The sequence below is a fragment of the Cryptotermes secundus genome, unplaced genomic scaffold (genome assembly GCF_002891405.2).
Source record: "Cryptotermes secundus unplaced genomic scaffold, Csec_1.0 scaffold470, whole genome shotgun sequence".
Lineage (NCBI taxonomy): Eukaryota > Metazoa > Arthropoda > Insecta > Blattodea > Kalotermitidae > Cryptotermes > Cryptotermes secundus.
Genome location: NW_019739954.1, coordinates 93,524 through 106,071, shown reverse-complemented (window position 1 = coordinate 106,071; position 12,548 = coordinate 93,524). Strand labels below are relative to the sequence as shown.

General features: G+C 43.0%; 1 protein-coding gene across 1 annotated transcript in view; it reads left to right on the top strand.

The window, feature by feature from the left end:
* Positions 1-172: 172 nt before the first annotated feature.
* LOC111872129 (tigger transposable element-derived protein 4-like) overlaps positions 173-12,548 on the top strand; it is a 24,473-nt gene continuing 12,097 nt past the window's right edge. The window contains exon 1 of the mRNA XM_023865714.1: positions 173-1,559. Within this exon, the coding sequence (XP_023721482.1) occupies positions 173-1,559 (1,387 nt within the window). The remainder of the gene's footprint in view (positions 1,560-12,548) is intronic.

The window sequence follows — 12,548 nt, the reverse complement described above, 5'->3', positions numbered from 1 at the left end:
TATAGTGTTCCTGCCTAAACCCAGAGAAGTGCAGTAGCGAAAACATGGCAATGAAAAGGAAAGTTTTAAGCAATGAAGAGAAAGTTAAAGTGATTCGTGAAATAGAAAATGGAAGGGAAAAAGCTGATGTATGCCGCGAATTTGGTTTGGTCAATTTTACAGTACAAACGATATGAGAAATAAAACAAAAATTATTAATGCATTTAAACAAAATGGGTCGAGAATAAAGCGATTGCGTAAGCCTGAACGGAGTGATGTCGATGAAGCGCTGCTTAAATGGTTTAAGCAGCAAAGAAGTGATAACGTACCAGTTAGTGGCCCTCTTCTTATGGTGAAAGCTGAAGAATTCGCAAAAAAGTTAAAGGATGAAGAATTCGTGTGTGGTGCTGGATGGACTGATAAGTTCAAGTTGCGTCACAACATTACGTTCGGTAAAGTGAGTGGTGCAGCCAGGGGTGTAAATACCGAAACTACAACTGAATGGCTTACTGCCGTGTGGCCCAGCATACGTAAAGGATATGCAGACAAGGATATCTTTAATGCCGATGAGACCGGCATTTTCTTTCGATTGACACCTGACAGGACACTGAAATTTAAGGGTGAGAAGTCTGTTGGCGGCAAGTTGTCGAAAGAGCGGATTACAGCTCTTGTTTGTGCTAATGCGACTGGAAGCGAGAAGAGGAAATTGCTTGTGATTGGAAAGTCAAAAAATCCTAGATGTTTTAAAAATGTGGAAAACCTACCAGTGCGCTACAGTGCTAACAAAAAATCGTGGATGACTTCTAGTTTGTTCGAAGCTGAACTCAGGTCTTGGGACCGGGAACTTCAAACAAGGAAAAGAAAGATCATCTTGCTTGTAGACAACTGTCCAGCGCACCCTGTACTTCAAAATCTAGAGAAGATTAAACTTGTGTTTATACCTGCAAACACTACAAGCGTATTGCAACCCATGGATCAGGGAGTCATAAGGAACCTGAAATGTCACTACCGCAAACTGATATTGTTAAGAATTGTAGAGAGCATCGAGAAGAAGCAAGATTACACAGTTACACTGCTGGACGCAATACGATTCATTGAAAAAGCATGGAGACGAGTAACTACAAAAACAATTCAGAACTGCTTCCGGCATGCGGGAATCTTATCAACTCAGGGATTGAATGGCACTGAGAATGAGGATGACACCAATAATGACGATGATTTACCTTTAACAGAATGGTTGCGTAAAGTCAATTGTGATGAACTAGGTCAGTATGACTATGAGGCATATGCAACAATAGACGACAACATTGTTACAACGGAGGCACAAACAGACGACGATATTGTATCGGAAGTGAAGAAGGATACAGAGGAGGAAGATGAGGAGGGAGGAGAAGAATGTTCCGAAGTCTCCATCCCTACTGTGAGTGACGCGCTTGAAGCCATTAGGGTTGTGAACTTGTTTTATGAATCCAGGGGAGGCAGCAGTGAAATTGTGACAAAAATTATGGACATTGAACGTAATTTAGAAAGTGTGTATTGGGCAAGTAACAGGAAACAGATGAAGATAACTGATTACTGTACTCGTATCTAGGTACAGTAAGGCACAACAATTGATGTAATCTACTGTAATTTGGTGAGTAGGCCTACCTTTAATATACAGTATTAGTGCGGTGTGTATTGTCAGTGAAAAGCGCTGTAATATGTCTTTGATATTACACATTTGTGCATTTCCGCGTTAATGTTACGTTAGTCTGTACTTAACTACGTATTTCATTAAAAAATGCAACTTTTTAACTCGGTTTTTGGTAGATTTTTACGTGACTAACATAAGGCTACTGTGGAAGTGCCCATTTCGGTTACAACGACATTCGTTTATAACGACACTATTTTTAGGTCCCTTTGATGACGCTATAACCAAGTTTTACTATATTGTATATAGTATATACACAGAGACAGTATGATGTAGACAGCATTCCAGACACTACATCTTCGAAACGTATTGTGACGTACAGACACATTGCTGGGAGATGGCTCTGTATACATAAACCGTTGCTATGAAGCGCCCGAAGCTTACGCGTGCACGGTGACGTCATACAATAATGATGCAAGTGCTGTTTTCTCTAGATCCGTTCCGATGCTAGATGACTCGACCGACCGTGTTTTGCTGAGCGAGTGAGTGCAGTGCACTTGAGGGTTCAGCCATGTAGTGTTAACCAGGGGGCAAAGGAAATTTAAGAATTTCAATTGCTAAGGTTCGTTACCACGAAGTATCTAGTGAAAAACATTGCAGAGGAATAGCCACTGCGGAGAGCTGTTACCAAGTAATGATTATTGGAAATTGACTGAGAAGACTTAGTGAAGTGATTTGCAGTGTGGAGTTCAGCAAGAAATTTATAATTATTTGTAGTTAAGTCCTGTAAGCGGTCATTAAATCCATTCACCAATCCAAACCCAGTCTATAGTCATTAGTACACATAACAATATTTTTTGAAGATCACTGTACTTTACTCACTTCCAACTAGTGCCGAGGCGAAGAAAATGTGGATCTATACACCCACGCCCCCATACGCCTTCATGGCTTAGTGTTTAATTAGTTAAGCACAGGGACAACTTTACGTTTTACCTCTACCATGGTACTTTTTCGTATAATGTGGGAAATTAGAACTATTTTCACTATAAATATTGGATACAAAGTGGGACTCCGCCGTACAGTCTGGCACATAACCACGCACCAATAGTGGTACAACTGTACAGCAGATCGCGAATCGTGTCACTCAGGTAATGTTGCACTAGTCACTTGAACCTCAGCGAAGCTTAAGCCTTCGTTTGGTTCTGTGTTTAGAACGTGGTTTTGAATTACTTCCGCGTGATGTCTATGCAGTTTTGTGATGAATTCATTCACCTATGACAGTTTAGAAGCCACAAGTCACGGATCGGTGTACGCCTTGGACGCGTACCAGTGGTGCAGAAAACTGTTTTTCACGTGTTGCAGTTAGGCCACGCGGAGAGGCCAGGCCGAGCCCGGAGTTGTGAGCGAACCAATAGGAGTAAGACGAACGTTCATAACATTTGGTGCATGGCCGGGGACAGTAGGTAGCGTAGTTGGTTGAGGCACTATGCTACAATCTGCAAGGTCGCAGATTCGGCTCCTGATGAGTTCATTGGATTTTTCAATTGTCCTAAACCCTCCAACTGCATTATGGCCCTAGGGTCAACTTAGCCTCTAACAGAGAAGTGTCCCAGGAATATTCTTGGGGATAAGGGACGGCCGTCGCATAGTAAGGCTGACAACTTCACCGCCATCTATGAGCTGATTTTATGGAAAATGTAGGACGCCCGACGTCTCAACCTTATGGGCATCCATGGCCTGTTATAGGGATAGCTTTAACTTTACGTACCTTTACCTAGTGCATGGACAATAGCAGAAGGAGGAACTAGGCATTTGCCCCCATATCGATTTTGAGAAAAGACAAAACTGGAAGGGAAGGCTATATAGCCAGTATTACCAATATAAGGCCGTTTTTAGCGCCCTCTATGATTTCAATATAGAGACTCATATCTTTGGGGACTTCCGCGAGGCGTTGTTAAGTGTCTTGAACAAAAGCTTGTATGAAAATTTTTTTGTTACCCCCGTCTGTCCTTCGAAAAGGAACAATACCTGGCAAAAAATCTGATGCTCTTAAACCAAGCACCAATGGAATACATGTCTAGATCAGTCTGCCCGGTGACCAGGTCTGAAAACACGGATTTAAGGTTCTCACAGCTGTGGCTTTAAAGAATTCTATCTTGTGGTATATAACCAGGGGCGGCCCGTGTATAGGCACCGCGGAACTGCAGCACCCCCAATTTCCACTTGATATTATCGATAACATTTATATAATGAGTCATTTTTCCTTTAATTCTTTCTTTATACTTGTACAATACAGTATATAATCCTTAAGCTTAATGTCAATAGCCAAATCTTTGTACGGAACTGTGCGCTTCTGGAGCAGCACCTCCACTAATTTTAGCTACGAGCCGCCACTGGATATAACGCCGTGTAGTCCGGTTAAGGTCAACAGACGTTTCAGAGAAATATGTCCTATATAGTGGAAGAATAATCCAGGCAAGAAACCAGCGTCAAAGCCCTGCTTTTATGCTGGTTTCTTGGAGGTGACATGTTCCTCCGAAACATCGGCTGATTTTCAACGAAGTACACGGCGTTATGTCCCAGAAGATAGAACTCCTAATGCCGAGTTTATAATTCCTCCTCACCAATTGGCTTCTCTGATTCACAGGGCGACTGTAAAGCTTCGTAGCGATAATTCCATAGCAACAGTTACGCAGGTGGGCTCTGTTTGAGAGCTGACGATGACCATGCAAACGCGGCAGGCAGGCCGTAGCGTTCAGGTCATAAATCTTGGGGCCTGGATCACTGAGCATCAGCTGTCAAACCGTGAAGACAAATGACTGAGCTGTAGGCATCGCGCTTAGCCACTAGCTGGAAGCGGCTGCATCCACACCTCTGCCAGTATTACAATATTATGAATATTTAGAATTCCTATCCAAGCCCACGGGCGCTACTGAAACACCTCTTCGTTTACGGAATCGATTACCAAGCCAATATCCATGGTCGTCACTTTTAGCTTCTCAGACTCAGTGGTTACCACCTGCTTTGATAGCGCAGTCGGTATAGCGACTGACTGCGTGCTAGACGGCCGAGGGTTAGAAGTTCGAGTCCCGGTAGAGTCAAGTTGTACAGACCGGCTGCGGGTTCCACCCAAATTCCTATCCAATGGGTAACTGGGGCTCTTTCCCAGGGGTAAAGCGACCGGGTCGTGAAGCTTACCATTCATCTCCAACTAGTGCCGAAGTGAAGAAAATTTGTATCTATACATCCACTCCCCCATACACCTTCATGACGTAGCGCTTAATTAAGCACAGGGACAATTTTTCCTTTTCCCTTCCTGCTTTATACCTCGGCCTTCCATCCCGTGATACCGGAGGTAAAGCGGCCGGGGCGTGAAGCTGACCAATCACCTCTATTAGTGCCGAGGTCAAGAATACGTGGATCTATACTGTCTTGATAGTGTGCAACCTGTTGTGTGTTATGAATAAAGTATATAAAGTTATATAAGGTATACCCTCTACACAATAATATTCTGGATTTAAAAACAAAGGAGAAACCACTGTATCAATATTTGATTTTATTATGCTCTTACAGACGCTACATGTTTCGACCCTTACACTGGGTCATCATCAGGCGTACAATGCTCCAATATGAGCTGATGAATTGAAATTAATTATCATCTAATTTTTCAAATAAGGATCCTTATTGTGTCTTGAAATTATTGAAAGGCATAGATACATGTATTTAGTTTGGGCCAAAATTTTCAAAATTGAAAGTCCTTAGATAATAAAATTTAAAATTAAAAATATAAAGATTAAAATTAGAAACTAAAAATTGAGAAATGAAATTTAAAATTCTGTTTTTGTGGTAAGACTCTGCAAAGAACGCGCCATAGCTCAAGCGGTTAGTCACTGGCTTCCCACCGCGGCGGCCCTGGTTCGATTCCGGGTCTGGTCAAGTGGGATTTGTGGTGGACTGGGGCGGGTTTTCTCCGAGTACTTCGATTTCCCCTGTCAGTCTTCATTTCACCAAATTATCCATCATCATAATCACCCGGAGCAGGCTACAGTAGTCCAATCAGTGGCCGCCGTGCCGAGTGGACCCAGTTGGACTCCACCCCCCACTAAGAGAATTAAAAAAAAAAAACACTCTGCAGCCGCTACGTGTTGGTCTCGTTTTTATGCCGGTAGAAGGGGCTGTAGCGTGGGGAGCCCGCGTATCAAAATTTTCTTACTTTGGGTAGGTCATGTAGTCATGTAGACGTAAATTGGACAGAACGTGCTGCTGACCACTTCCCTCCGTCTAGTGCACAGTTTAAGAATGCATGGAGCCATACCTACATCCTTACTGTGTGTTGCTTTATGAACAACAAAATCAATCTTACATTCTGGTATATTATTCTCGCCTTGTGCTTGTGTTTTCGTGATTCTCAGAAAGCAGTGATGATTTTTCATAAATAGCATTAACCTTATCTTCTCCATAATGTACAGACCGGCTCTGGAGTCCGGGAGTTCTTTCTCTGGGGTAAAGCAGTCGGAACATGAAGCTGGCCACTCAACTCTATCTAGTGCCAAACTCAAGAATGGTGGAACTGTACCTCCACTCCATCATACATCTTCATGACGTGTTGCTTAAGCACAGGAACTTTACCTGTTTATTTAAACAGCGTCAATTGGTCGGTCTTTTAATAGAGAAATATTTTGTTTACTGCGTGTTATGAACTGATTTTTATTTACAATCTAAATTAATTTTGATTAAATGTTAAGCGGTTACAAAATTCTGAGCTTCTACTACATGCTTTTCATGCAGCCTTTCCGATTTTAACCTTTAACCCTAAATTAGCACTCGCACCCCCTGTGAAACTTCGTCCATTTATTGAAATTCGCATTTCGAAAGCATCCGCCTGTTCCCCTTATTTGAACACTACCTCTTTCGGCCCAACATCAGACCCATAACATGTGCATACAACAAACTAACTGCAGCTACATCGTTACGTATGTGAATGTGAGATGAATGTGACTATAGACGAGGTTCGGATTGGTAATTGGATTTATTGCACAATTATACATACAACTCGTTACTACACTTCACAAATCACTATCGCACACAGACTAGTGTTCTCAGTCTGATGCAGTCTGCACTAGTCATTTCCTGGGAACGGTTTCTAACAGCGGTGATTCTTCGGCTTCCACCCTCACGTCGTTGTTCACCGGCTAATACTCCACCACTGAACTCATAGCTTCAACTGACGAACTCCCAGGCTGGCAACCATCTCACACCAACCTCCTAGTCTTCTCTTCATAGACTGACTCTCTAACTGCAGCTCAGAGTCAGAGTCAGAGTTGGCGGTTTACCGCCAATCACTTGAGCTCAGCACCAAGTCCCTCGAGACTCGCGGCAATAATTTTTTTTCAACTGAACTCTTTCGGTCATAAGCCTTATGTAACCTCCTCTTTGACGAGAGGACGCGCCTGTCGTTTACAATTGCTGCTGGGCCTCGCCAGCACAGTAATTCTCGGGTCCGAGTCTCGCGGGACTCATGACCACATTTTACTGTCTGAGATTTGAGACTCCCCCAACCTGGAGGGCCAGGTCCCGTGTTTATCCCATAGGAAGAAGGAGGTCGGTTATACCCCAAGGCTACGGTGGAGGTATTCGAACCCGCCTCCGTATGGATCGGCTGTAGATCGAGTCGAGTCGGGTCTTATGTTACGACTGACGGTCAGTCAGCCAGTCTATCTTGAGTAAAGTACCAACCTGGGGCTTACGACCAAATTTTTATTACTGTCAGACAGTTGCGGTTTTGTTGATACGGGGCGCCGTCTCTCACGAGAGGAAGGTTCTGTCGTTTTCAATTCCTGTTGGTGCTCGCCAGCGCAGTCATTGTCGGGTCCGAGTCCCTTGGGACTCGCGAACATATTTTACTATCTCAGATTAGAGACTTCCCTTTTAGTAGCTTCCTATCACTCGCAGGGTCACAATGGAGGTATTCGACCCACCCCGCCTCCACACAATCGCGGCTGGTGTCCTCATTATGTAACCTTTAACACGGACCATTTAGAACACAGTTTTCAACCGTTCCACTATTGCTGCTTGTGGATTTGTTGCCATGGGAACATGTTTGTTTCGCGTTCGTTACCTAGTAGCTGATCTACGCCCTACGTTATTTTTTTAATGTTTTATGAATATTTTACACCGTTAAAATACAAAGCGTAGCAGCATGACGAGGGAACAGCAGTTTCCTCTGCAACTTGTACACCTGATGTTGACAGCATTTGGGCCGAAACATGTAGTGTTCAAATTATACGAAGAAAGGAACGCTTTTGAGGTGTGAATTGTAATACACCGAAGAAGTTGCACAGGAATGTTGGGACATGTGAAAGCTAATTCAATATACACAATGTAACTGAATGCTGGAGTATAATAAATTAAAAGCCTCTACCTTAAAGGCAAGCAAATGATATTTTCCATTTATAAAATTCGTTTTAAATATTTGGGTAGCTTGTTAACAGATGAAGGAAGGTGTACTTGTGAAATTAAATCCAGGATTGCCATGGCAAAAGCTGCATTTAGCAAGAAGAAGAATCTTTTTACCAGCAAATTGGACTTAAATTTGAGGAAGAAACTAGTGAAATGCTACATTTGGAGCATAGCTCTGTATGGGGCTGAAACATGGACACTTAGGGCAGTAGATCAGAAACATCTGGAAAGTTTCGAAATGTGGTGTTGGAGAAGAATGGAGAAGATCAGTTGGACCGATTATGTGAGAAATGAAGAAGTGTTAATTAGAGTCAGTGAGCAGAGGAATATCCTACATGAAATAAGAAAACGGAAGGCTAATTGGATTGGTCATGTTTTACGCAGAAACTGCCTTCTAAAAGAAGCTATCGAAGGAAAGATAGATGGGCGGATAGAAGTGACAAGAAGACGAGGAAGAAGACGTAAGAAGATGCTGGATGACCTTGGGGACAGAAGAGGATACTGTCATTTGAAGGAGAAAGCTCTAGATCGCATTAAGTGGAGGAATTGTTTTGAAAGAGACTGTGGACCTGTCGTCTTGACAGATTACTGATGATGATGATGATGATGATGATGATGATAAAATTCAATACGAATTAGTAAAATCAAAACTCCGCGTCCTCCGTCTGAAGTCACTGCTTCAATCCGATGTAAGGTGTTCGCTCTCACACTACCGTCATCACAAGGACGCGCCCACGAAGCCTGGGAACTTTCTGATAAAATGATTCTTGTACTTCCTTGTAGTAAATTGTCTCTCACTTGTCCCATGACTTTCCCTCCTCACGAACTCTTCTTTCTTACCCCTCCCCCCCATCTCGCCACAGGTTTGGTGAGTTTATGCTCTCCAAGTCCGAGTACCCAATCCAGGGATTTTGCTTCTGTAAAACTGAACTTCTCAGTGCAGTGCTGCAATTTCCAAATATCGAATGCCTCTAGACCCTAACTACTCATTTGGTGATAAAATACGGATCCACTACTGCTGCTTCCTTGGCACTACAGCCCCAGTGGGCCTAGGCCTACCTCCATGAACTTCTCCGTTCACTTAGGTTTTTCTAGATCTTACACGTTCGGTAGGACTACTTGGTCGGGTGATCAGCTCGTCGCAAGGCCTCTACCTGTACACAAACACAGAGAAACGCACACACACAAACTAAACATCCATGCCCTGAGTGTGATTCGAACCCAGGATACCGGTTTCCAACGAGAGAAGACAGTACATGCCTTAGACCGCTCGGCTACCGTGACCGGCCCTTCTTCACTTCGCTGGATGAAATTCGTAGTGTAACGTTTGGTTGTTACCGCAGAGTCTCAATGTGCACCAACACAGAACCATATTACGTAAATAAACTGACTTCATGGAGCTGAGCCCTTATTGAGAAGCTGCCTGTTGTGCAGCAACTCAAGAACTCAGCATTTTATGGAACCCGAAGGTTTATTACCGTGTTCACAAGAGCCCTCCACTGGTCCTTATCCTGAGCCAGATCGATCCAGTCCATATCACCCCAAAAATACTCGTATCCTACATGCATTTCTCTTCTCCGCGTTTGTGCTAGATGCTCTGCCCATCTCATCCTCCTTGTCTATTATTCTAATTTTACTCGAAGAGGAATACAACTTATAAGGCTCCTCATTATGTAATTTTCTACAGCCTTCCGCTACTTCATCCCTCTTCGGTCCAAATATTCTCAGCACACCCTTCTCTAACGCCCCCAGTCTATGTTCGTCCCTTAATGTCAGAGACCAAGTTTCACACCGATGCAGGAGCACAGGTAATATACTTCCGTATATTCTAATTTGTATGGTTTTAGACAGCAGACGGGAAGACAAAATTTTCTGGACTGAATGGTAGAAATCATTAAACTAATTCAGTCTCCTCTTAATTTCCTCCTGAAACAAATTTTGATGCTTTTCTATCGTTCCCAAATATCTGAACTGTGACACATTTTCAAAGGATCTGTTAGCCATCTTTATGTTATGATTTTTCCCCGCCTTTTAGTGACTAGACAGCAATATATACTTAGTTTACTCTGGGTTTACTTCTAAACCAAACTCCTTACGGGCGTCAATTAAAATTTCTGTGTTTTTCTTCATGGTATTTTTATTATCACCCAATAGATTGACACCATCATCATACAGCAGTAGATGATATGTTCCATTTAATTTCAGTCCCACCTGGTTTTCCTGGACTTTCCTAATGGCATATTCTGCAGCAAAGTTGAAAAGTACCATACAATACTAATGTAGTATTAATAATTCACTTCGCTAATATTTACACCATTGCATGTTTCGGTTTCACAAAAAGAGCCGTGAGGTGGACTGTCAATAACACAAATTAAATTACAGAGATCATGATTACCTACGATGGCTCAGTATATAATTGGCGTAATATTCATCACTAAATTTACTCTCCTAAATAAACATGCAAACCTCCTTTATATTATTTCCATCAACTTGTTTGCAAAGCAAATTGATGGTTAAATAATATAAAAGGAAGTACATTTTTTGTACAAAAGTGCAATTATTGATATAATGTGAACAAGCTCAGAAATGATGATTAAAAACAATTAAATTACCATTTGAGCCATAGAGATTTGCGTTAATTCTCTCTCTCTGTTTTGTCCTCTGTAGGTAATAGCCCTGCGGTGGACTGATCCCCCGACAAAGGAGTTCTCTCGGCTGTCTATATGATCAAGAAACTGTGAAAGAGAGGCCAAGGTTCATCTTGGATTAAATCGCCCATGGATTTATAATTAAAAGTAAGTATACCGTCAAAAGCTATCCCCGTAAAACGCCTTGGAGGCCCGTAGATATGTGAGACGTCGAGGCTCCCAGTATTTCTAGACAATAGGCTCACAAATATCGGCGCCGGCCGCCCTTTATTCCCAGTAAGATTTCTGATAGTATTTCTGTTAGAGACTGAGTCGACCCCAGGGCCATACTGTGGCTGGAAAGATTAAGTTATTTAAAAAACCCATTGACCTCATCGGGAATGAAACCNCTGGTGCAGGTTTTCTCCGAGTACTTCGGTTTCCCCTGCCAATCTTCATTCCACCAGTTGCTCCACAATCATCCCCACCTATCATCTGGGGCTGGTACAATAGACCAGAAGCGGCCGCAGTGCAAAGGACTTAGTTTCACCCCACTAGGAATAAAAAAGTAAGTAAGTAAGCATAATGCCTCAACCAATTAAGCTACGGCGTGCCCCTTTAAAGTTCTTTATTTTTTTTTTATTTTCCTGACTGCCACTGTGGTCTAGTGGTCAGAGTTCCTGGCTACAAATCCAAAGGTCCGGGTTCGATTCCCGGCGCTACTACATTTTCTGAGAAGTAATGGGTTTGGAACAGGGTCCACTCAGCCTCGTGAGGATAATTGATGAGTATTTCAAGGAAATAGCATCTCCGGTCTAGAAACCAAAATTAACGGCCGTGAGCATTCGTTGAGCTGACCACGCGACACCCTCTATCCATTCAATTTGGCACTAACTTCGCCGACAAATTTTGGTCGCTCGGTCGATACAGTTCGCTTTGGGACTAGAACCACGGAGTTTTTTTATGTTCTCGGTAAAAGTGTTGAGTCAGAAGTTTAGACGTGACTTAGAGGCACGTATTTTCCAACGTTACAAATTTGCCACCGGATCACACACCAGAAAATACTGGTTCGACCGCTGTAGATGACCATACTTTCTGCAATTTCACGGGGATTAGCAATCATAAACCTGATGATGGATCTTATAAAACCCAAACCCGTAGTGGGGCAAATGTTAAGGGAAAGGTAAAGTTGTACCTGATCTTAATGTATTAAGCACCAGACCGTGAAGACGTATGTGGGAGCGGAGATATAACTAACATTCTTAACCTCGACACTAGATGGAGAAGACTGGTCAATGCCTTCCCCTCTCCGGCCCCAGAGCCTGTCCGGAAGTCTCAGAGTTGAGACAGTAAAATATGTTCTCGAGTACCAAGGGACTCGGACCCGAGAAAGACTGCGCTGGCAAGACCAGCAGCATATACAAAAGAGAGAGACCCGTTCTCTCGTCATAGAGGGGCCTACAAAAACAAGACCGCAGCTATCTAACAGTAATAGAGACCTGGCCGTAAGCCCCAGATGGATGCTTTATACGAAGACAGACTGACCGACTGAGCGTCGGTCGTAAAATGAGACTCAGACTCAGTCTTTGGAAGTGGCAGTCGGAGATAGTGTTTGTGAAAGTGTAGTTCCGAGTGCAATAAATCCGGTTATCAATCTCAACCCCGTCTATAAGTCACGCACAATACTATACTGTTTATCCGGCTTATGAAAACAATGTTTTGCAAAATGAATGATGCAACGAAATGGAACCCCGTCCCCCCCCCCACTAGTCTGCAGTCAGGCCTGCAGCTCTCAGCTGATAAGACTCATTAGAAGGCAAAATTAACTGGTCTAAAATCTGTGCTGGAATACG